This window comes from Capricornis sumatraensis, chromosome 5 (assembly GCF_032405125.1).
Source record: "Capricornis sumatraensis isolate serow.1 chromosome 5, serow.2, whole genome shotgun sequence".
Classification (NCBI taxonomy): Eukaryota; Metazoa; Chordata; class Mammalia; order Artiodactyla; family Bovidae; genus Capricornis; species Capricornis sumatraensis.
The window spans coordinates 118,178,145-118,202,500 of record NC_091073.1 but is presented as its reverse complement, the minus strand read 5'-3'; the positions used below and the strand labels follow the sequence as shown (position 1 = coordinate 118,202,500).

General features: G+C 64.8%; 1 protein-coding gene across 6 annotated transcripts in view; it reads right to left on the bottom strand.

Moving 5' to 3' along the window:
* Positions 1 to 24,356, bottom strand: part of AGAP3 (ArfGAP with GTPase domain, ankyrin repeat and PH domain 3) — a 56,170-nt gene that overhangs the window by 5,581 nt on the left and 26,233 nt on the right. For 3 of the 6 annotated variants that reach the window (XM_068973485.1, XM_068973488.1, XM_068973486.1), the window contains 10 exons: positions 20,720 to 20,778; positions 20,364 to 20,451; positions 20,088 to 20,173; positions 19,782 to 19,923; positions 19,222 to 19,356; positions 18,968 to 19,095; positions 17,285 to 17,443; positions 13,767 to 13,859; positions 9,429 to 9,533; positions 3,070 to 3,238 (listed from right to left, as the gene is read on the bottom strand). In XM_068973485.1, the coding sequence (XP_068829586.1) occupies positions 3,070 to 3,238; positions 9,429 to 9,533; positions 13,767 to 13,859; positions 17,285 to 17,443; positions 18,968 to 19,095; positions 19,222 to 19,356; positions 19,782 to 19,923; positions 20,088 to 20,173; positions 20,364 to 20,451; positions 20,720 to 20,778 (1,164 nt within the window). Of the gene's footprint in view, positions 1 to 3,069; positions 3,239 to 9,428; positions 9,534 to 13,766; positions 13,860 to 14,769; positions 15,035 to 17,284; positions 17,444 to 18,967; positions 19,096 to 19,221; positions 19,357 to 19,781; positions 19,924 to 20,087; positions 20,174 to 20,363; positions 20,452 to 20,719; positions 20,779 to 22,338; positions 23,240 to 24,356 lie in introns of those variants that run through there. The other 3 variants (XM_068973489.1, XM_068973490.1, XM_068973491.1) reach the window with 3 other exon arrangements.

The window sequence follows — 24,356 nt, the reverse complement described above, 5'->3', positions numbered from 1 at the left end:
GAAGGGTCAGACTGGGAGGGGCCCCGGGGAAGGGTGGCCCACAGGCCGTCCTGAAAGCACAGCTACCCACGGACAGAGCTTGAGAAATGCCTGCGGGACACTGGCAAAAAAACAAGGCCCTCCTGGGTTCACTGAGTACCGTGCTAGGTTCTCCAGAGAACCAGGGTGGGGACTCAGGCCGGCCTGAGACCTCACGCTCCACCTCGCTCCCTGCACACGTCGTGTTCCCCTACTCCTCCCTGCCCTGTGAGCAGAGCCAGAAGTTGGGGGGGCAGTGGGGCTGACTCCCCGTCACAGCCTGATCTCCTGACCCTCCTGGTCAGGCCCTGAAGCCCGCACTCCAGGCCACACACGCCGTGGGCTGTGCCTCAGCTCTGCTGCCATTCTGACAAGAAATAAGTGTATCAAATTCAAGTAATTATGTCTAATTAGTATTAGTAATTATCCTGTTGGGCTGCAGAAAATTAATCTTTCGTTTCCCATCAGGGGGAAGGACGGCGGAGCCGGGGGAATGGGGCAGCAGCGCCAGGAGCGCCAGGGGCGGTGTCAGGGCCCTCCCTGGCTCATCAGTCACCATGGACAGCCCCAGGAGGCGATCGCAGCCCTCTCGCCTTGGGCCACTGAAGTGAGATCCCACAGGGCCTGAGGCCAGGAAGCCACGGCCAGCAGCCAGGTCTAAGCAGCAGCGGCCACGCCCAGGGGGTCTGCACGGACATCGGGGTAGGGGGGAGTGGCCGGGTGCTGGGTGCTCAGGACGGGCAGAGACCCCTGGGGTTGGATGAGCCTGATAGAGGCCCCCGACCAGCCCCACGAGCACAAGGGGCAAGTGTCTGCAAGAAGCCCAGGGCCAGGCAGCCCTGAGCAGAAGCGCCTGGAAGGGAAAGGAACAGGCCAGCCATGTCACACCGATGCTCTGAGGCCCGCAGGATGCTGCAGGGTGGGGCAAGTTCTGTGTTTCCTGACACCCACGGTGGGAGCAGACACACAGCAAGCGCTGATTAACACCAGTGTGGGCTAGCCCCTCGCCACCACACGCCAAGGCCCCGCTCTCCGGAATCCTGCCCCCTCCCGCTGCGCCTAACAGGTCCCTGCCATCTCAGCCTTTCTCGGGGTGGCCTCCCCCCAGCCCCGACAAGCCCGGTCAGGAAACCTTCCAGGGGAGCAGCAGTCTCAGGGCCGGACTTCCCGCCGCCCCCTCACCATCTCCCCCGAGGTTCCAGGTCTCACTCCCCTCCTACCCCAACCCCACCCAAAAGCAACACAAGGCCCAAACCTCCTCCCCCCAAGCCCCCCAACGCAAAACCCCAAGGGAGGGTGGGTGCCTTCCCTTTTCTTTGTTAATTCTCCCCTCATTACGCCTGCAATCCCACAATCAGTGTGCACTGTAATTGTCGAATTTGATGCTAATGATTAATGAATTAAACATGGAGCCATCAATTAGTCCTCGGAGGATAATTCTGCATAAAGCAGCGGATAATGTAATTACAGTAACAAAGATAATGAGATGTTAACATCGCCCGGTGAGCGGAGACGCGTTGTGAGTGTGCGTGAGGTCGCTGGCGGTGTGCCGGGGGGCGGGGGCGCGGCCCTGGGGGGCGGCCCAGCCACGTGTTCCGGGGACACTGGGGAGCCGTTGGTGGGCGCCGGTGGGTACGTGGGGGAGTGGGCTGCACCCCTGCTGCACGCACCACTTCCGCCCCCCAGGTGGGGGCCTTCGGAGGATGTGGCAGGACACAGGGTCCCAGGTGTCCCTGTTCAAGGAAGCAGCCAACGGTCCCCCCTGCTGCTTGCTGGCAAGCAGGGCTTCCCTTCCATCCACTTCCATGTCCTCAGCCCGCTGGTGCCACCTGAGAAGCCCTAGGCCAACCCCACTCCGGGCTGCCCTCGCTGTCCCTGGGCCAGCGAACCCGCCCCCTCGCCCCCAAGCGCACCTCGCCGGCAGCTCCGAGCACCCTACCCATCTTCCTTGTTTTCCTGTCCTTAGCGTCCCTCTCTTCACCAGTCCACTAGCGCACTCTCTGCCTATTTCAAGGGCCTTGTTCTGAGCCCGAGGAGGCTGAGCAGAAGCACAGAGCTGCCCCAGTCAGGCACACATAGGTTCAAACCTCTCTCTACCACTTCAGTGGGATTTCGGGTGCTCAGTTGCTAAGTCGTGTCTGACTCTTTCCAACCCCATGAATTGTAGGCCACCAGGCTCCTCTGCCCATGGGATTCTCCAGGTAAGAATACTGCTGCCTGCCCAGTCGCTAAGTCGTGTCTGACTCTTTGCGACCCTCATGGATGGCAGCCCACCAGGCTCCTCTGTCCATGGGATTTTCCAAGCAAAAATACCGGAGTGGGTGGCCATTTCCTTTTCCAGAGGTCTTCCCGACTCACGGACTGAACCTGCGTCTCCTGCGTTGCAGGCAGACTCTACCACTGAGCCTCCAAGGAAGCCCCTCCGGGGGATTTTACAGACAACTTACTTAACCGCTCTGAACTTTTGTTTTCCCATCCGTAACATGGGAGCACGATCTCGACATCAGGGCTAGCACACTTGGCACCCCTCAATCAGCGGTGCCAGCGCCCCTGACCCCTCAGTGCCTCCAGACAGGGTGGCACCCTGGCAGGGCGGGGACCCTTGCCTCAAACAAGCACCGTCTTTCTCTCCTGACTGCTGGACAGGGTGGCATCCATGCCTCTGAACAAAGACTCCACCCCACACTGTAGAACTGAGGATGGTTAAAGGGTTCGCCCCAGGCAGCTCGCTCGGCAAGCGTGGCTGAGATGTGGCTCCCGTTCCTGGGCCCCCATCAACTGCCCCACTCCAGATGCTGACGCCACCTGTAAGCACGAGGCTACCTGTCCCTGCTCTGATCTGCTGGGCTGTCCGCTGGCCACTTCCCCTACTGACCCCACAAGGGCCGCATTTTAGCCAACGCGTTAGCTGGGCTGATCCTGAAGCCTGACACTCGGTGTGAGCCTGCCCGGAGCCCTGAGGACCCGGGCTGGGCACAGCCCCCGACACCTACCTTCCCAGGCCCCTCCCATCAGAGTGCGCCCCACGCCCCCACCTCAGCAGCCCCTCACCTGTGCCCCCGCCCAGCTGCGTGCTACTCCGCTCCAAGGCCAGCCCGTTGGCCCGGGGGCTGGTGCCAGGGGCTGTGGCCGGCGTGGCTCGCGGCAGGCGCTTCCCAGGCACCTTGACAGTGGTCCGCAGCAGGTCGATCTCCTTGCCGTGGATGTTCTGCATGTAGTCCTGGGGCCACGTGGACAAGACGGGGTTGGGGGGGAGACTCATTAGGACAGGTCACTCTTCCACAGCAAACCCCATCCCGACCCTCCCAACTCCTGGGTCTTTGCCTGCACTGCCCACGTTTGTGGAGCCCCCCCAGTACCCTCCATCCAGGTCTGCCCGAGTGTGGCTCTCGGGGCTCTGCCGGGAGCGGGGCAGGGGCCACAGAGGGCCTGGGGCCAGGAGTGACGCTTGGGCTCCTTTACGGAAGATGGCTCGGGAGGCAACGCAAAGGAGGCCAAGTATTGACCAGAGACGGGACTTGGAGAGAGGCCGGATGGCCGAGGAGAGGGGCTGACAGGCCCCTGGGGACACAGACGATGGGGCTGCCCCGGGCCGTGGATAGCTGGTCACCAAGAACCCCAGCCCTGTTTGCAGACTCTCCCACCACCACTTGGGGCCTCGATAACTTTTAGAGCCTAGAGCAGCGCCCAGTCCTTAGAATGTGAATAAGCTGCTCAGTCCTTTCCGACTCTTTCTGACCCCGTGGGCTGTTCCCCGCCAGGCTCCTCTGCCGATGGGATTCTCCAGGCAAGAATACTAGAGTGGGTGGCCATTCCCTTCTCCAGGGGATCTTCCCAACCCAGGGATCAAACTCGGGTCTCCTGCATCGCAAGCGGATTCTTTACCGTCTGAGCACCAGGGAAACCCTGGTGCCTGACGATAAATATTTGTCGAGTAGTTAAAGGGAAGCCTTTGATTCTTTCTGCCATTCTGAGGAACAGTGAGACAAGTACACGGGTTCCAGATACCAGTGGACATCCCAGCGGCAGGAACAGTAACCAGCACTAACGTCACACGTCAGCCGCCCAGCCACGCGCCAGGGGTCCCCCGCGAGACAGCTGACATCACGTCTGTATTTCACGCACTGCCTCACGTGAGTGTCCCGACGACCCAGGAGGACAGCGTTACTGTGCCCGCTTTACAGATGGAAAAACAGGTTATCCTTACAAAGGGTGACCTGCCCAAGGTCACAGTCAGCAGGTGACAGGGCCAGGCTCAAGCCCAGCTCGCTCAGGTGCCCAAGGAACCTCCTCTTTAGCCCCGGAGCGAATCAGCCCTGCCTTCATGTCAGCACCTGGAGGGCTGGACGTGGACGAGGGGGGATAGGGACCCAAGAGCGGGAGCGGCTGGGTGTCTTACCCCATCATGCCTACGGCCTTCACCTTGCCCTGGGCGGAGGGTGGCACCTGGCAGGGTGGGAGGTAGGATGAGGGATGCAGAGTGGAGCCCTGCCCTCCCTCTGGCTTCCCTCTGGCCTCCCTCTGCTTAAAACCTCACCCAGGCTGGCCCAGTCTCCCTGCTGCTCTGATCTTCTCGGGTGCTAATCCCTTGTCCATGGCCCTGGCAAGATCTTGGGCGGTCCTTCCCCAGGGGACAGAAGCTGGGCCAGTGATGCCAGCTTAATTCTGGAGGGAATTTCACTGGCTGGACTCGGACAGGCTCCCCTCCTCCATCGTCGGGAGTGCCTCTGGGACATTCTGCATCCAGGGCACTGCCCTGAGCACTGTCCTTCCAGGTCCCAGCCCTCTCACCCCACCCACTGGGACACCACTTCCTGTTCCAGGCATTCTCCTGCCTTGTCATCTTTCAGCTTCAGGGAAAAGGCACAATGTCCTCTGCTTAAAAGAGCCGATGGGGAGTGCTGGCCAGGGTGGGCTGACCAGGGGCTCAGGGCCGACCCTCACCCTGTGAATGACCGAGATGACCTCGAGGAGAAAGGGATCACCTGGCCGCAAGGAGCCAAGAGAACGTGGCATCTCCAAAGAAGAAAAGGAGTGAGATTGAGGGAGCAGAGAGCCCAGCACCAGCCATGCTCCTGCCCCCGGCAGGCTGGCGTTCTCTACAGGAATCGCTGGGGCCAGTGGGAGGACCACAGGGAGGATGGGGCACCCCGATGCCAGCACGCAGGCCGACTCCCAGAGGCCTAGCTGGGCCTGTGCATGCTAACTCACTTCAGTCGTGTCCAGCTCTTTTGCATCCCCATGGGCTGCAGCCCACCAGGCTCCTCTGTCCATGGGATTCTCCAGGCAAGAATACTGGAGTGGGTTGCCATGCCCTTCTCCAGAGGATCTTCCCGACCCAGGGATGGAACCCGCGTCTCCTGCATTGCACGTGGATACTTTACTGCTGAGCTGCCAGGAAGCCCTTCAGAAGGCCCACAGGGGCCCCGCCAGCTGGAGGGGAGCGCCCTGCCCTGCAGCTCTGCCCTGCGTCCCTGGCCTCCTGGTGAGGGATGGGGCCGGTGTCTAGCCTCAGGCATACCCTGCTCCCAGGATGCCTGGTTCGTGTCTCAGAAGCACAGAACAGCATCGCTGAGATGCAGACGAGGGCAGGCTCACCACAGGAGGGCCCCCCTGCCCCGACCTCCCACTCCTGCTCTGCTGAGCGCTGCCAGGGTTCTGTCCCCAGCCTGAGCCCCTCCCTGTGCCCTGGTCCCTTCCCCAGTCAACTCCACCCACCCCCATTCTCGTCACCGCTGGCCCTCTGGCCTTGCCTAGCTCTCAGGGTGCACCCCACCATCCTGGCGGCCCCCACACTCCAGGCCCCCACTGCCCTCCGATCAGCTCCGCACGCATCCCATCCCGGGTCCCCACGCACAGTCGCATCTCAGCTCGAGACGACTGTCAACAGCTGGCAGGGCCGAAGACACAGCTGCCGTCCCTTTCCCGGGGGCGGGGCTTGGGCTGCTCTAGTTCGCAAGGAGGTCACAGCAGCTGCAACAGTTTCCAGGCCCCGTGACAGCCCTGGGCTGCCCAGGCTGGGACACGGGTCAGGGCAGAGGCGGGGGAGAAGCTGACCCCAGGCCAAGAAACCAGAGCCACTCGGAGGGACTCCGTTTGGGACCAAAGAGCCAGACCCCAACAGAAGGGGGAAAGCAGCGCTGACCACACGACAGGCCAGCACCCAGCCAGCCGGAGGGGGGGACCAGCTCTGGGCCCCCCGATGAGACTGCGATGGATGAGCCGGAGAGGCGGCGGCGGACGGGGCATCATCGGGAGCGTTTCCCTCTGTCAGCAGAACGGGGGAGCTCTGCGGCAGCTCGGGAGAGCGGTCACCACGGCTGCCTTTATTACCCACCATCAAACAGCAATTTCTTCCCCAGCCTCCTCGCTAATTACCCAGCCAGCGTTCTCATCTCGTTTTATTACTGGAATTAACAACGAGTTCAGAGCGTGGAAAGCTATTAAGATGTGTGATTAAGCCACATTCAATTAGTTTCTACAAACAATTTAATTGATGTTGCAGATAGAATTAACAGAAGGTGATTGTGTGAATGGCTCCGCTGGCTGCAAAATGGGGGAGGCTGTGGCGGGCTCTCCTGGGCCCCGGCAAGGACCGGGCGTGAGGCTCGAGACCTGCCCACCAGCCCTTCCTCAGTGCGCCCCTCAGGTCCCACCAGCCTGGGGTCCACCAGCCCGACCGGCCTGCCAATCGGTAGGCGAGTCCCCAGCGCCCCTGCCCTCGAGTCTCCTGGTAGGGGGAGCGTGTGCCCTCCAGAGTTCCCGGAGGGCCTTCCTCTGCAGGCTTCCTAACAGGAGGGTGCCTCCAAGGGAAGCAGACGGCTCCCAGGGAGAGCGGGTCCCTGCTCATTGCCGGCAGCTGGGAAGTTTGCTCAGGTTGGAAAGTTTCCTCAGGTTGGAAAACACGGCCAAGGGGGATGGAGGCAGGGAAGTCGGCAACAGGAGCTCAGCGGCTACCAGGGAGGGACACCAAGAGATGAGGAGCGGATGGAGCGAAACAGCCTCCGTCAGGAGGGACCTCGGACACCGGGGGTTGTGCACGGAGACCCTGGGCTTGACCTCACTGGTGCTCTGTTACCACGGTTTTGAACCTGGTTCAGGTCTCCTGGACAAGAGAAGCGTGGACCGGGCAGGAAAGCTGCCATCTGCACGGGCCAGGTGCCCAGGGCATCTGGCGTGGGTTGGGGACGTGCTCTCGGAGCCCAGAAGCAGAAGGCAGCAACTAAAAGGCTGACTGACGGGGAGGCCACCTTCTCAGCCTCTTCACCACGCCCGTGGAGCCGGCGGCCTCTTAGATTCACCTCCCAGCAAAGCAGGGGCAGCCTGGAGCCAGGATCACCACATCCCAGCCCAGCACACTGACCACACACAGTTCCCAAGCGTGGCGGCCACCCAGCCGGCCTCACTTGCCCTGATGGTACCTCTCCAGGGATCCTCAGGCAGCCTGGAGGGGAGGTGCTCCTGGATTGTGCAGAAAACTCTGGGTGATTCTTACCGTCCAAGTCACGGGGTGCCAGGTCACTGGTGAGCCACTGGCTGGGTGACCGAGAAGTTGACAAAGCCCACCGAGCCTCCGCCCTCTGGGTTGTTAGTGAAGTGAAAGTCGCTCAGCTGTGTCCGACCATTTGTGACCCGCTGGACTGTACAGTCCATGGGATTCTCTAGGCCAGAATACTGGAGTGGGTAGCCTTTCCCTTCTTTAGGGGATCTTCCCAACCCAGGGATCGAACCCAGGTCTCCTACATTGCAGGTGGATTCTTTACCAGCTGAGCCTCAAGGGAAGCTAGACAATACTGGAGTGGGTAGCCTATCCCTTCTCCAGGGGATCATCCCGTCTCAGGAGCTGAATCAGGGTCTCCCGCCCTGCAGGCGGGTTCTTTACCAGCTGAGCCACCTGGGAAGTTGCATGTGAAAACAGCCATCCCACAGGATCTCTCCCTTCCCCTCCGCCACCAAAATCAAACAGGACACCAGGCCCTGTCCTCCCTGTCCCCAGACACTCCCCTCCTGGCCCTCCCCTCTTCCTTCCGGGGTGCGGGGCCACCAGTGCACAGCCAGGGCAGGAGGCAGGGGACAGCGAGGACGCAGCAGAGAGAGACAGGCAGGCGGGCCTCACGGGAGGGGAACAAGGCCACAGATGGGCTCCCAGCCCTGCAGCCGGGAAGCGCTGGGGCAGGAGGTGAGAGCACTGGGCCCAGGAGGCCCAGCCCCTCTCCCTGGGGACACTGCGGTCCTCTTCCTGGTCGGGGGGTGGGGATGCGGGGAGGGGGCGTCCCTGCTTCCTAGGACAGCACGGCCCTCATCAGGGCTCTGTGGAGAGCCTTGCCACTTCTGGACTCAGCAGGACTTGGAGAGGAGAAGGCCAGAGTGGGGGCAAGGACAGTGCCCAGGAGCCTCTGTGCTGAAGCCCCCAAGGTCGCCAGGCCGAGGCCCCTCATCTAACCGGCCCCACGAGCTGGTATCCGAGCACTGGCTCCCACCCTGTGGAGTCAGAGGACCCCCAAGCTGAGGGGAAGGGCCGGGTTGACGGGAAGGGCCCACCCCAGGCCTGTAGGCTTTCTCGGGGTCCTGGGCGCTGCCCTCAGGGGGACTGGCCTACGGACGAAGCGTGGACCCCAGTTCCTTTCAGCCGAGCCCCCTACAACCCCCATGCCGACTCAGGGGTGGGCGAGGGGCCCTTCCGAGGCTGGCCCGGGGGCCTCCGGGCCCGGGGTGGGGCCGGCCCACGTGCTGTGCTCGAGGGGCTTCGCGGGAGAACTCATTAGGCCCACAGTGGGGTGGTGACAGAGATGGATTCCGGTGACAGCTGTGCGCTGGAGCCACGCGGCGAGGGGAGGGGGTAGAGTGTGGGAGCCGCCACGGGGCCCCCCAGTCACTGTGCCCCGCCCCCTGAGGACCCCTCTGCCCAGGCCCCGTGCCCCGACTGGCCTAGCGCCAAGGGGGTCTGTCCCGGCCCCAGGCTACCCCCAGCAGCCCTGGCTTAACTGCCCTCTTGCACCCCACTGTTCTGGGAGCCCAGGGGCACCCACATGTGTGGCGCGCGTTGGCAACACCGCCTTCCCCTCCCCATCCCCGCCAAGCGTGAGCAACTCCATGTAAACAGGCCTGATCCAGCTCTTAAAACAGCTCCAGTGGAGGAGGGAGAACCCGACTTGCACACCAGTCCAGCCCTGGGGGTGACCGCCCGGCAGGTGGGTTTACTCCAAAGGGCCCGGCCGAGACTCAGAGCTTTCAGGCACCAGGCCTTAGGGTCCGTGTGGCCCCCGAGCCCCCAAAGCGAGGCCCCTTTCCCAAGAGCAGGACTTTCTGAGCTCAGGTGCGCTTCCCTCCAGCCCCAGAGTCCAGCTGCTCCATGTCCACCTGGCCCCCATGCCCAGCCCGCCCCAGGTGCAGCGAGCCCCCCCACTCACATGCAGGCTGGGGTGGTAGGTGAGCAGCCCGTTGTCACACAGGGTCACATACTTCTTCTTCCATTCCTTGTTCAGCGACTTGCCACTCCGCTTGAGCAGGATGCCCTGGGGACAGAGGCCGCATCAGAGATGGGAGCCAGGCGTGGGGAGGGTCTCAGTGCCCGCGGGCCCCATGGGCCTCCACCCCCGTCCTCCCAGGTTACTGTGCGTGTGGGCACAGAGACGTCATGCGGGACGGAAGCTGAACGGGGAGGGCCACCCGGACCAACCCATCCACCGGACTCAGGGGGCCCTCTCCAGTTACCACGGACCAGTGTCCCGTTGTGGGGGGGGCGCCCCCTACCCCAGGTTGTGGGGCTACATCTGCAATGAGAGGCGGGGGTTTCGATGGCCTCCCAAGATCTCCAGGGTGAGGGTGGAACACAGAGACCTCCTGTGGTAGCCCCAGAAGAGGGCAGACAAGCACCTGAATGTCCCCAGAATGCCCCAGTCTTCCCAAAGCAGGGAGTGGGGAGTTCCAGCCATCCAGATCGGCAACCAAATCTCCCATGGGAGCTGAGAGGATGCTGAGTGTGGCGCTTGAATGGGCCCCAGGATGGACAAGGGCCCCACGAGGGCCGGGATTTGAGAGTGTTGTTCATCAACAACCCCCCCGCCCCCGGCACCACAGCACACTGGGGGAACCCCGGGTGGACAGTGGGGAAAAGCCAGCAGAGACTCTGCGGCTGTTGGAGGACCCCACCAAGGAAGACCACCCACAGCCCGGACAGTCTCTGCTGCCCTCCCCTAACGGCGACCCCTGGTGGTCCCGCGCCCACTGCTGGCTCCTGAAACAGCGGCCAGCACAGGGGACCACCCGAGGATGGAGCCGGGGTCAGGATGGGACACAGACAGGCCTGGGCAGCAGGTTCCCCCAGACCAGTATCACCCCTGTGGGCCCCCTCCCCAAACTTGGGGTGCTGAGAAGAGGCAGGGCTGCCCAGAGATTCCTACATACCACTGCCAGGGGGAGAGCCCCACAGCGGGATGGCCCGGCTGGGGGCGGGATGGGGCAGCACTCTGATTGTCCCCCAGCATCACCCCCCCCACCCCGCAAGGGGGTCATAAAGGAGGAGCTTAGGGCCACTGTGCCGGCCTCTCCTTCAGGAGGGGGCCACCCTGCCCTCAGGCAGGCAGGAAATGGGGGTCAGGAGACACAGTGTGACAGAGTGAGGGTAAACCCCGATTCCATGACGCCCTCCCCTGCTCAGGCCTCCTACTAGGAGGTTCAGCCCTGAAACGGTTAGCGGTTAGTGAGCAGGTGGCCTGGGATTCCCACACCAGGGGCCGGAGGTGGAGGCCTTCAGTTCTGCTTTTCAACAGGTGTTTTAACCCCTTCCTCCCTCATCCTCCAGCTGGAGGAGGTGGGGCCGTCTAAGGACACTGCGAAGACCTGGTCCCCTTTTCTCAGGAGCAGCTTCTGAACACTCAGGGTGTGAACTGAGACCTTCCCTAGACAGCAGGGTGCCTGGAACATCTCGGAAGGCAGCGGGCTCCAGTCTGGTGGTCCCTGAAGGAGCCCTGGTGACCTGCCTCGGGGGCATGGCACCCATCCCCTTGCAGACCAGAAACGTGGACACAGCTCAGCCGCTGCCTCTCCGCTGACTGTGGACCCCGGGCCCTGAGGACTGGGGGCCAGACGCTGGAGAAGACAGCCCAGGCTCCTCTTGCTGCTGCGGGCGGGGCTGGGGGAGGCGCCCCATCCCCGCCTCCCTTCCCACCTGCTCCCTGAGCCTCCGCGGGAGATTCCACCAGGGGCTCTGTCCCAAAACCCTTCACGCCCGGAGCTCCCTTCTTGGTCCCTTCACCTTCACCGGGTGCCCTCCTGGTCCGCCCGGGCTCACGCCACCCGCCCCTACCCTGCCTTCTACCACCCACGAGCTCTTAACATCCCCCAAGTCCCGGAAACTGCCTGGGCCTCCGTCTCAGACGCGCAGACTCACCTATGGAGCACCCCCACCCACCCCCCCAGCAGGAGCTCAGGAGTCAGGATGCGGGAGGCAGCGGAGGAGGGCAGACCTGTTTTGCCCCGCAGTCTTTCCCCTCCTCCAACGGCCCCTCTCTGGACCGCGGGAATGAGGCTCCGGCGCGCTGTTAGCCGGGGGCGTGGGAGGAGCGCCGGGGCGGGGCGGAGGGGGGGGGTCGGGGGGCAGGGGGCGGCGCGATCGCGGCTGCAAGCGGGGCTTGGCCCGCGCCCACGAGCTCCGCCGGGCCCCGCCGCTCACCTGCCAGGGGCTGCCCGCTCGGCCCGGCCCTCCCCGCGCCCCAGGGGCGCCAGCTCCCCTCCCCGGGCAGGCCGGCTGCGCACCGCGGCGCAGGAAGCAATCTGGGGCGGAATGTGAGCAGTGCGAGGGGGCGACAGCCCCCAGAGGACCCGTTCCCCGCCGCCTCCCGCCCGGCTCCGCCAGCCGGCTTAATTGCGGAGTCCGGATTGATTGGGAATGCAAATGGCAACTGAAATGCAATCTCCACTCCCAGCAGGAGCAGGGGGAGGGGGAGCGAGGAACAGGGAGAAGCGCGGGACAGGAGGGCTGGGAAAGGGGTAAGCCAGGCCTGGGGAGGAGGGGAGGGGCTTAAGGAATGGCCACCGGCCCAGGCGAGAGGAGAGGGCGCGGTGGCGCCCCATCCCGACAGTAGGCAGGTCCCCAAAGCACCAGCCCCCACCCCGTGTGATCCCTGGTGGCTGGAGACAGGTGCGGCAGCTCAGCCTCCTGGCCGGGCCCCTCCTTCTGAGGATCCTTGAGTTTAGGGGGGCCTGGAATCCTCAAGTGACTTCACTGATCCCTCCAGGGGCAGTGGAGCCTCAGGTGCAAGTTCACAGGGCTTCATCCTCCACTGCACAGACCCTCTTTCCCCTCCCTGTGCGGGATTCAAGGAGCAGATGAATTAGGGCAGACCCCAGCCAGGAAGCGGGGTGCGTTTGGGGCTAGACTGATCTCAAAGCGAGGATGGGTAGCTGGGTAGCTGGGTGGCTGGGTGGGGGAAGCGTTGCATTTGTTGACTGTTTGCCTGTGCCTGTGTGTATACTCAGAAAGCACACGCCACAAAGCAGGGAGTGACAGTCCCCTGCCTGGAGCAGGTCCCCACTGCCTGGCCTGGCAAGAGGCCCTTTGAGGAGGCCTGGGTTGGCACAGCCCCAGAGACACGCCATCAACAGGTTTCTGGGCCAGTTCTGCGCATACAGCGAAATGGGGAGGAGACGGCCAGCTGCCATCCTCCCAGCCCATCTCCCCGCCCACCAAGGAGGGTCCCTGCGAGGCATCCCTCGGTGACACTTCTGGAGGACTGAAGTACACCCAGCACTCCCCACTGTGCCCTCTGGGCTCCGAGACACTTCCAGGGGTCTCCATTCGCCATGGCCCTCCACTGTGGGGTTAGAAACCCCCATTCCTAACACAATTCTGGTCGCAGAAGCCCCAGCCTGGACGGGCAGACCTGATCACAGGACCCTGGCCAGGCTGTGTCCTCTGGCCGCACAAGTCTACTCTGCACTCAAACACAGACATCACGGCTTCTGTAGACACAGGGCATCTCTAAACATCGGCTCCCAAGAAGATGTGTCTGTGCCAAGTGCAGCATCCCGGGGACCCAGCAGGCTGACCACCAGGCTGCTGGCCATCCCTGGGGGCACTTGGGCCAGCAGGCTCTCACCTGACACCTCCTCTCTCCACTGCCTCCAGCTCAGCGGTTCTATAGCCCTGCACAGCACACCAGCAAGCAACTCTGCCTTCCATCACCAGAGACCCCTCTCCATCACTCAGTGCCTTTTTCTAGCAAAGACAACCAGGACAGGCGGTCTGGGCGCCCTGGCCCTACTGGGCAGTGACTCCAGAGACTAAATCAGGACTAAGTTTCCCGTTTTCAAACACACAAGAGGCTCACCTGGTAAGACTTGGCCGGTGAACCCAGGGTAGGACCAGCCCTTGATACGCCCACTCAATCCATACTCCTCAGGGTGCCCTTCTGTGAATTCTCTCCCTTTCCGGGGAGGGAGGAGGAGAGGGATGTGGGGGAAGGCCAAGCCGTGCTGCAGGGTCGGGCACCTCCAGAATCACCACCACCAACGCAGAGCCGCTGCAGGTGGCGGGCAGCTCTCTGCTGCCCCCAGGTGGTGATGAGGGCGAACAGGCAGGGCCAGGCCCGATGAGCATGCTGGCCATCCTTGCCAGGGGTGTGTTAACAGCTCAGCCTGGCAGGGGCCTGGGGCGCTGGTCTCTCCCATCTTCCAGAGCCATCCTCCAGCATTGCTGGGGCCTCCTCTCCACTTTTCTCCAGCCCTGGGGGGAAGGGAGTGCTGACCTGTTTGATGGGGATGGCCCGGCCGCTCCCGATGCTGTCCACCTTGCACTCGGCTGCCTTCTTCTCCCGGTCCAAGTCGGCACCCTTTCTAGACTGGAAGAGAAGAGAAGGGGCATGTCAGTGGGGGCCTGGGGTCTGCGGGGGTTCAGCTGCCCGCCTGGAATCCCCAGCTGGCACCCCACCCTCCCCGAATCCCTCCCTCCCCCTGGACAGGCCCTAGCAGCCAGGCAGGGCCGGGCTGGGTGGGCACGGCGGGACTGGGAAGGAATGGAGACCACGAGTATTCCAACGGGTGTTTATTCTTACACACGGCACCATACAGAGCAGCACAGGTCATCACTGGGCCGGGCCCGCCCCTTACAAAAGAGCGAGGACACGAGATACCGAGGGCGTGAGGAGCGCGCAGCCCGGGGGGGCCGGGGGAGGCTGGGGCCTAAGAGAAGGGAAGGGGCCCGGAGAGGAGAGGTGGATGGTGGAGGCTGCGGGCTGGCTGGGAGCAGCGCGGGGCACGACCACCGGGTGAGGGGAGAACAAAGTCCAGAAGTGAGAGCCGGCCGCGGCACAGACACACCACACGCGGCGGCACTGCGTGCCAAGCTCAGCGGCCGCGAGGCCCGAGGGGGCACAGTGGATGCAGAGAGAGAGGAGACGGGCCGGAGGAGGCCCTGCGCCCCTGCCGGGGCTCCTGGGGCAGAGCCCGGCCCGATGCGGATCCTAGGAAATGGGGTGTGTTGGGGGGGCCAAGAGAGGGGAAGGCAAGCGCGGCGAGGAGGAGGAGGAGGAGAAGGCGGCGGCGGCGTCCAGCAGAGCAGGAACAGCAGAGAAGTCCATGCAGGAAGGAGCAGAGGAGGGGAGGGGCGGGGAGCACCCCTGGGAGCAGCTGGGCCGCCGGCCGGGCGCTGGACGCCCCGGCCTCTGGGCCTCGTTGCTGGCCGGCGCGCCAGGCGGGGACAGGGGCCGAGCTCCCTTCTTCTCCGTGCGGCGAGAGCCTGGCGCCGTGCGTTCCGCCGGGCTGGCCACGCGGGCTGGCGGGGCGCTCCAGCGGTTCCTAGCCTTGCCTGGGGGTGTGGGGGTTAGTTACAAAGGTTCCTGTGGGTCTCTGGAGTGGGGAGCACGGCGGCCGCTTCTCATCTGAGAGCAGTCCCAGGGCCCGGCCCCGCACGGGGGACAATGTCCAGAGGTGCTGTGTGTCACCACCTGGTCTTCTAATTTGGAAGGAGTTGGAAAGGCCTTTTTGTTGATGAAAAGTTGGAAACAGTGGCACATATCTGCAAATATCGAAAGAATAGAGATTTTTGGCAAGTTATACTCGAGCCGCGCACACAGTGGGTCAGCAGGTGGCGAGGGCAGAGAACCCGGGCGCCCGGGGAGGAGAGGCGGCTGAAGAGGAGGAGGAGGAGAGGCTGCAGGCCGGCGGTCCATCTCAGGGTGTGGGGGGGGTGCTCTGCGCTCCGGGCCCCACGTCCTTCCCCCAGCTCCTCCAGGCTGCCAGGGAGCAGGCCATGAGGGCCATGGACAGACCAGCAGGGAGAGCCAGGCCACTGCCCACGGACGTCTCTGCTACCAGTGCCTGCCCTCCGGGGCCTCTCCTGGGCACTGTGGCCTCTGCCCCTTGCACCCCCAGACGGAAGAGCCAGTCGTGGGGAGTGGGGTTCACATGCAGCCTGTCCCAGCCAGGCTGGCCAGCAGAGAGGCCCCCCACCCCGCAACCACCTGAGGACCCCTGGGAGCCCAGAGGAGGGCAGGGGGCGTGGGGTGTGCACCCCACCCAGGATGGGAACCAGGGCGAGAAGCGTCAAAACAAGGACATTAAGTCACAGAGGAGAGACCAGGGGGACGTCAGTGGCCCGTCCAGCAGGAAAGTCACGGGGCTGGGACGGGGGCAGGCATGGCTCTGCCAGAGGATGGCAAGAGGGGGGGACCCCCTGCCCTCTACCCTCCCCCTCCCAGCAGCGACGATGAGAAGGGGAGGTCCCGAGAGGCACCTCGAGAGACATGGGCGCGTCTGGAGGCTCCCTCAAGGACAATGGCGCAAGTGAGGTCACCATGGAAACGATGGAGAGAAAAAAAAACAAAAAAAATCAGGTCGCCACAGTGAAGATGGAGAGAATGAAAGAGGCCTGGTGGGGCGGCTGTGCCGTGGAGGACGGGTGCGGCGAGGGGCACGTGAAGGCAGCGCAGAGGAGCAGGCGGCAGGGCGCACGGAGGCGCTGAGCGAGCAGCGGAGGAAGGCGGGAGGGGAGGGACGAGGGGAGAGGAGTGGGTGGGCAGGACGTCAGCGAGCGGGCACCGTAGGCACAGAGGGCAGTCACTGTAGACCCAGGTGCCCATGGGCCCCACGGCGGCCGCAGGGGGGTTAACGCACAAGCAGGCAGCCCAGGGCGCTGTGTGTCTCAGCAGGCGTGAGCAGAGATGAGAAGCTGTGAATCCAGGCAGGGTCGGGGCTGGGGGTGGCGGGTGACGCACGGCAGCAGCAGGATGCAAGGCGCGGGGCAGGGCCGCAGGGGACAGGCAGGCAGACGAGGCAGAAGCGCGCACAGCTAGGATGCAGGGACAAGGCCTGGGGAGCACTGGCTCTGTCTGAGCTGGGTTCCTGAGGGCCTGGCCGGGGCCTGACCCTGGTCGGGGGCCGGACCAACCGACCGACACCCGAGCCCCGACACTCGGAGAGCGGGATGAGGAGCGACGCAGAGAGACAGGGCGATCTCCTCGTGCGGGTCCGCCCGGCATGGCACGCCCACCTCGTCAGGCCCACGACTCCCAGGAGGGTCCTGCCAAGCCCCCTTGCTGGACAGTGTGTCTGCGGGCCAGACGTAGGCTTGGGCCCCCGAGAGGTGACAGGCAGGGCCTCAGCAGCTGGAGGCACACAGGACCCTGGGCTGGGGGTTTGCGTGGAGGAGCTGAGAGCAGAGCCTGTGGTGGGCGGCTTGGGTGTATGGGAAACCGAGGCAGGACTCGGGAGACACAGGGGCCTGGGGAAGACGTCCGGGCCTTTTGTCAGGCCGATGGCAGCAGCGGGGCGGTGGTGGGGGGAACCACGGTGGAATGGAAAGAACGGGGGTGGTGGGGTGCAGGCGGACTGGGAGGCCTGGACCTGCTCTGGTTCTGCCAGCTACCACCTCCTGCGGCCTTGGGCCAGCCACCCAGGGCCTCGGTCCACAAGGGCAGGATCCAGGGTGTCTCGAAGTTAAGAGAGCAGACGAGTCCAAAGAGCCCTCCAGCTGGCCAGGACAGCCCTAAGGGGCCGGGAGGAGGGTTTCTGTGTGGCTGTGCTGAGGGGCGGCCCTGCGGGCTCGGAGGAGGATCCCAGTCTGGGTGCTGGTGGGGGGTTGGCGGGGTGGGGGCGCCTGCATGGAGCCCACGGAGGGTCATAATCTGGGTGCTGGTGGGGGATGCCTGCACGGAGCTCCCTCCGGGAGCGGCGCGTGTCTGTGCAGATGCAGAGAGGGCAGGTGCAGCGTCCTGGAGGCTGGGGGCTCGGCCCTGCCTGGTCGGCGGCGGGAGGGGTGGGCACGTACCGTGAAGATGTTGGAGCGCCGCTTGGACTGCTTGCGGATGGGTGTGGGGGTGGAGGAGGCAGCGATGGTCTCCACGCGCAGCTCCCGCTGGCTGATGCTGGGCGTGGAGGGGACTGAGGCCGAGTAGTCGCTGAAGGCGCTGCTGCCGCCATTCGTGGCCTAAGGACAGAGAGGGCTCTCAGGGCGGCTGAACCCGGGGGCCTGGGGCTCGCAGGGCAGAGCAGAGGGGCCGCCTGTTCCTATAGAGGCTAACCCAGGAGGTGGGCAGCAAAGGCCTGGAGGCCCGCGGGACCCCATGGTCACCGCCCTGGGCTGCCCACCCTCCACCCCCTGCCTAGGGCCCCTAGCTAAATCAGAGGCAAAGGGCTGCAGTCAAGGGCAGGAGCTGGGAGAGAACAAGACTGCGGAGTCTTGGCTCACAGCTGGGCGTGACACCAGGTGACAGGTCACCCTGGAAGAGCTCCCCAGGCCTGCAAGAACGGGGAGGCTTTGGGAGGCCGGGTGGGGCTCAGGGCGCCATTGGCGGGGGCGGGGGGGAGGGTGAGGCTGGCTTCCAGGCTGTGTGTGTGACAGGGCGTGAGATATGGGGAGGAGGAGGGCTGGGCGGGGAGCGAACAGCAACTAAGGCTGCTAAGTCTGCTGACCGCAGGAAGCAGAGAATGGCGGGACACACACAGCGGTATTCGCTGGTGGCGGCTCCAGGAGCCATGGGCGGCATGACCCCTGACGGCCCACCGGATGGTCACTAAGTAGAGGACGCGCCCTGCCCCAGCAGCCTCCTCTGGTCCGAGGCCAACACCCAAGCTGCTGCCCCGCGAAGGGCACAGGGTCCCTGTGCACAGCTGACTCTGCTACAAGGCCAAGTGGCTCAGAGACGGTGGAGAAGACCCGTGTACGGCTCTCCCTTTCTTACAGGGGAGCCCTGAGGTCTTTTACAGCTGTAAAGGGAGGGGATCCCTGGAAAAGCCCACCAGGCTGTCAGGACGCGGGGGGCCGGGAAGCTTTCGCAAAGACAACAAACAGCCCTCGGCGGAAGGAGCAGCGTGGACTTGACCGCTCAGCACGCACGCCTGTGCTGGCCCAGGGCTTTCCGCAGCGCAGGAGACCGAGTCCAGGAACACAGTTACAGAAGCCCTGGGCCGAATGTCAAGGGCCCAGAACTGACCAGGCAGTAGGCCCGGGAAGCAGGCAGGTGTCCAGGGCGTAATCTGGGACACGGCAGGACCCAGCTCAGGCACCCCGTCCTCGCAATGGACCCCACGCAGCACAAAGGTCATCAACCCTTGTGGGTTAAGTGCTGCCCTTCTAAATGCAAACACGGGGTCAGGGGCCAGCAGGTGAGGAGGGGGCGCCTCCAGGGACTCCTCTGGAGGTGGGTACTGAGCCCGCGCTAACCCTGGCTGACCAGAGCAAATGCTTAGGTGGCGGTGGCTGCAGGTTAAGAAGTGTGGAGCAGTGAGGGGAGCTGGGAGCAGGAGGGCAGGGACTGCGGGGCACAGGTGGGGGGCCAGGCCAGGGCAGGTGTGCAGGCTGAGGGGACCCGAGCCAGTGCTTTCAAACCATCCGCAAGGCGGGAGACCAGACGCGGCAGGGACAGGCAGGCAGACAGACAGAATGGAGAGGCAGGGCCGAGGTGGGGTGGGATGGGCGTGCGGTGGGGGGAGCGCGGGGAGCAGGCCGCACCTGGTTGATGTGTACGGCCGGGATGGAGGCGGCGGACACGGCCGAGTGGCTGGGGGAGTTGGGCAGTGACTTGCAGGGCCCGATGGCCAGCTGCTGCTTCTTCCGCAAGGCCACTACCTTCTGGGCCACTGCAGGGGACAGCAGAGTCAATGACCCCTCTGGGGAGGTGGGGGAAACCCCACTTAGAGCCGACTGCCCCCTCGCAGAGCCTGCCTGACCCCCTCCGGGGCAGTGCCCGGCGCCCGCCGAGTTACCGTCCTGGAAGACGCGCTCCACGTTGAGCCCGTAGGTGGCACACGTCTCGTAGTAGGTGCATCGCTTCAAGTCTGTGGACAGCTTGCGGGCCCGGCTGTCATCGATGACCCGCGGGTTCGCGGCACTGATGGCGTCTGTCAGAGACGGAGGTGAGGAATCGGGGGCTGACTCAGCCGGCTGACACTGCGCCGTGTGGTCAGAGGGTGGGGTGGGCCGAGAGCCCGGGTGGTGGATGCCGCAGAACACGAGAATATGGGGGTCTGGGCCTCGTTCCAGCTCTGCCGCCGACTCACTGAGTGGAAATGAGCCACCCCCGTGTTCATCTCAAAGAGTGCAGCAGGACACGGCCATTACAAGGACGACAGGGTCACAGCCGGGGGGCGACCCAGCATGTAGGGGGCAGAGAGGAGGCGCCTGCTCGGGGTGGGGGTGTGGGGGTGGCCCATTGGAAGGGCTGGATCAGCGCCAGGAGGGCAGAGGGGGTAGGGGCCAGGCTTTCTCACGCCGGCCCACGGGGACCCACAGCCGCCGCGCCGCCCCAGTGAGCAGGCCCGCTCACCCTGTGTGCCCACCAGCACCATGGGCACCTCGCTGGTGTTGCGGAAGCTGCAGAGGCGCAGGAAGTAGTTGTACACCGTCTGGAAGCTGATCTCATCCTCCAGGCTGAACACAAACACCACTGCGTCCACCCAGGCAGCAAACTGGGGGGGGGGGGGTGGGGGGCGGAGCAGAATTACCACCCTCACCTGGGCATGGGTGAACTTCGCCACCCCCATCCGACCCACCGCCGCCCCACACACGATCTTGCTGGGGTCCCAGCTAGGAACCTCGAAAAATGGGGGCGCCACGCACGGGCCAGGGCTACCTGGAGCTCGGGGGGGCCTCCTTCATCTCGGATCAGTAGCAGGTAACTCTGGCCATCCACCACAATCTCCTTCTTAAACCGACCCCCTAGGACAGAGTGCGCGGTCAGGCCCCAAGCCGCAAGAGTGAGCCCACGACGGGGGTTGGAGGGGTGGCCACACAGAGAAGGGACCCACAGCTTCCAACAGAGAAGACGGGAGGATGGAGAGAGACACAGCGCTGCAGCCCCCTGAACAAACAGCGGGAGACAGGGACGGGCCGGCCCGTTAACGCTCACCTTCAGGGGACTCCTCCTGGACATAGGTCCCCGTCAGATAGCGGTGCACCAGGGCCGACTTCCCACTAGACAGGTTCCCTACAATGCCCTGCGGGAGAGGAAGGAGCAGTGGTCAGAGGGCTGGACAGACAGATGGCACAGCAGGACAGGCAGGACAGGCTGATCCAGTTGGGAGGAGATGGCCCAGCACTGAGGATGGAAAAGGCAAGAGAAACCGGGAAGAGACGGGCACGGGGCAAGTCTGAGCCTAGAGACAGAGGGGACTGGAAGCTGGGGTGGTCGGGGAGAGTCACGCCGGCCCACCACTCTAGCCCGCACCCCCAGCCCAGGGCTGCCTGTGCCTCCCACTCACTCACCACTTTAAGCTCCGGCACTGAGCGGCTCAGGGTCCACTCCTGGCTGTTCACAAAGGAGTCTGCAGGAGAGAAGGCCACCCGTCAGGGCTGGGATGGCACATGCCCCTTTGCTATCCAGCACCAGCTGCCTCTGTGACCTGGCACCTTTGTGAGGCCACAGCCAGAAAACACCCTCACGCCCTAGATTCCTGTGCACACTCAAGTCACTTCGGTCATGTCTGACGCTCTGCGAGCCCGCCAGGCTCCTCTGTCCGTGGGGATTCTCCAGGCAGGAATTCTGGAGTGGGTGGCCATGCCCTCCTCCAGGGGAATCTTCCCCACCCAGGGATTGAACCTGTGTCTCTCACATCTCCTGCACTGGCAGACGGGTGCTTTACCACTAGCGCTGCCTGGAAGCCCCTAGCTCCCTAAGTGAAGTCGCTCAGTCGTGTCTGACTCTTTGTGACCCCACGGACTATAGCCTACCAGGCTTCTCAGTCCATGGGATTTTCCAGGCAAGAGAACTGGAGTGGGTTGCTATTTCCTTCTCCAGGGGATCTTCCCTAGAGAGCAGCAAGAATGCTCTCTGATAATAGAACAGCGGGGTGACAGCTCTCAGTTCTCCCGCCTGGACAGACCAGATCCCTCTTCTTCCCACTCCAGCAGAGTGGGTAGCTACTACCTTGAGTCACGCCCTACTTGGCGCCCCCGCCTGGTGAGAGGCTGCTCCATGGGTCTCCGCCAGACCCAAGCTGGGCTGGGGGCCGCCTCTGCAGCCAGTAGGAACAGCTCACCCTCACAGGGTGGGGCCACCCACCACATTCCTGGTGAGCAAAGAGGGCGGAGCCCTTCACCTGGCCCTGTTTGGGGAGAGGCCGGTCCAACAGGGAGCTGTCTGCCCCTCCCAGCCGGCCCTCCTCCCCAGGCTCCTCCTTGGCAGGAGCCAGCCACCCTTTCTTTCCCAGAGATCCGCCTCCAGCGCTCCTCCTCTCAAGTCCATCCCCAGCTCCTGCCTCACCCCGGCGCTACCCAGAGCCCCTGCCAGGGCCAGCCCCTCTCCTTGAGCCTCTAGGTTGGCACAGACATCCTGGGGCCGGCTCCAGGCAGCTCCGAAGGGACCAGGCTCTTGGGGGCAGGGTTCACGCCCCCTCCCCAGGCTGCCTCCAAGAGTAGTTACAACGCGCGGGTCCAGTCCCTAAACTGCAAAGGCGGCTTAGAGGCTCACCTGGGAGCTAGAGCTGCTGCTGATCTAGTCCTCCCCGCCCTCCAGAGCCGGCCCGGGCTCCGAGGGTCTCATCCGTCCCGGGGCCCCTTCCTGGGTCTCCAAACGTGAGAAAGGGGCCCTTCCGTTCCGCTCTCATTCCACTTCGCTAGGGCCACGGGAGGGAGGCCCTCCCGGGACCCACCTGGAAGCCCACCTTTGCCACAGCCACCGTCTCCAGACCCAACAGCGACCCCAGATCCTGCCGGGCGCTGATCCACTTGGTCCAGCCCCGTCTGGCGGACCCTCACGCCCCCCCCCCCGCCCGCCTTCACGGCACGCCCACCTCTCCTGGTAGGTGTCTGGTTTGTTTCACACCCGCCCTCAAGCCCGGACTCCAACCGGAGAGGACACCCAGGCCCGGGCCGCTCCCCCTTACCGCTCGGCGCGCCCAGGAGTCCGGGGGCCGCGGCCGCCCGGCGGCTCCAAAGCGGCTCAGACGGCGCGGGCGCGGACGCGGGCTCCCTCCGGCGGAAGCGGCTGGTGAGCAGCCTCCAGAGGCCGGCGGCAGTGCGGGGGCGGCCGGCCTCGGGCGCGGCGCGCGGGGCCTCGGTGCCCAGCAGCAGGTCGCGGCGGCTGGGGAAGGCGCCCAGGGAGCTGGCGTCGCCGTCGCTGCGGGTGCGCGCGCGGGGCAGCAGCCCGGACTCAGCGCGCCGGATCTCCTGGCCGCGGCGCAGGCGAAAACTGAAGCTCTTCCTCAGCGCCGACAGGCCGCGCCGGGGGCTCGGGGCGCTGCGCCCGCCGCCGCCGCGCAGCACCTGCCAGCGCTGGCTGCTCCAGAGCGAGGCGCCCCGCAAGAAGCCGGAGCTGCCCGCGCGGCCCAGCCCCGCGCCCGCGCCCTCGGCCTCGCCCGCCAGCTCCAGGCGGTTCACCTCCAGGAACGTCATGCTGGTGGGCCGCGGTGCCTGGGCGCCCCGGGGCCGGCTGCGGCGAGCCGGCGCGGGGCTGGACGCGGGGCTCGGCGCGGGGCTGGGTGCGGGCCCAGGAGCCGACGCGCGGCCGTCGGGGGTGCCGCGGCGGCCGAGGCGCGGGCGCAGGAGTCCGAGCAGCAGGCTGCGGGCGCCGGCGGGGGGCGGCGGCGGCCCCGGGCCGCCAGAGCACACGCTCCGCGGCCGCGCCGGCTGCTCGCGCGCAGCGCACAGGGCGGCCTGCAGGGCGGAGGCGGCGCGGTCGGCCGGGGCGCCGTGCAGGTCCAGCGAGTCGCAGACGCTGAGGGCGCGGCGGCAGGCGGCGGGCCGCTCCCGGCTGCAGCTGTCCGCCGGCAGCCAGCCCCGCTCCATGCTCAGGGCCCGCGGGCGAGGGCCAGGCCCATGGCGAGGGGCGCGGGGCTGGGCCCGGGCCGGGGCCGCGGCCGGGGCGCACGGACCTCCGGCCTCTGGGCACCTGGTGTCGGCCGACTGAGTCCCTCAACGCCTCCACCTCGCAAGCCGGCAAGCCCAGACCTGGAGAGGCCGGGAGCCAGCCCAGCACCGAGAGAGGCGGCAAGCCTGGCCTGGAACACCCGGGAACGGCGGCGGCGGGGGCCCCCGAGCCCTCAGAAAACAGGAAATTCCAGCCCAGGGCTCCTCCTCAGTTGGGGCAGGTAGGAGAGGAGCTGTCATTAAGAGCAGGCCAAATAAATAACAGTCCTGGGCACAGCATGCGCTGGGCTCGGTTTTGGAGAGAAGCGGGCCATTCGCTCTTTTCTCCAGGGAAGAACCAGAAGATGATCCACCAGGGTGGAAGCTGGTAAAAGCCTAAATTATGAGTCAGGAGTTACACTGAGGGTTTCTTATCTGGAAAACACGGAGCCTGAACGAGGTGATCCTGTCTTGGCTCTTGGCTCAGTCTGAGGTTGGGAAACTTGCGAATCCGAGTTGCTGGTTGTTTCAGTCAGCTCTTCTGTTAATGACTGAGGCTATCTTCTTCCTCGAAGACTATAAAATCACCTGGACTAGGATAAGTGCTGTCCTGCCCAAGGGCGGCAGAAAATCAGAAGATAACCTTGGGACCTGAACTGGATCGTGCTGGACGAGTGACTCACTTCTGAGCCCCTCAAGTCTCCTGGCTCCTCCGGCTCTTTGGCCCCCCTCCTCCTGTCCAGAGGCTGTGCAGAGGTGAAGCTGCAGACTGCAGACCTCGTGGGAGGCTGACTCCAAGCACCTATGCCCTTCGTGGGCTGTCCCAGGCACTCGTTAAATGCAGGGCTTCCTCCAGGACGGGGCAGAGGGCAGGGTCGCTGCGCTGTGCTCTCCACTAACCATTTAAGTGTCAGTCCTCTCCGGGGTCCTGGAGATGGGCCAGTTTAGCATAATCCACAAGGACCACAAGCAGATCAGGACAAACCAGTTTAGGCAGTGGCAAGGCTGAGGGGGCTTGCGTTTCCCTCTGAAGACATAATACTCCCAGGCCTGCTCC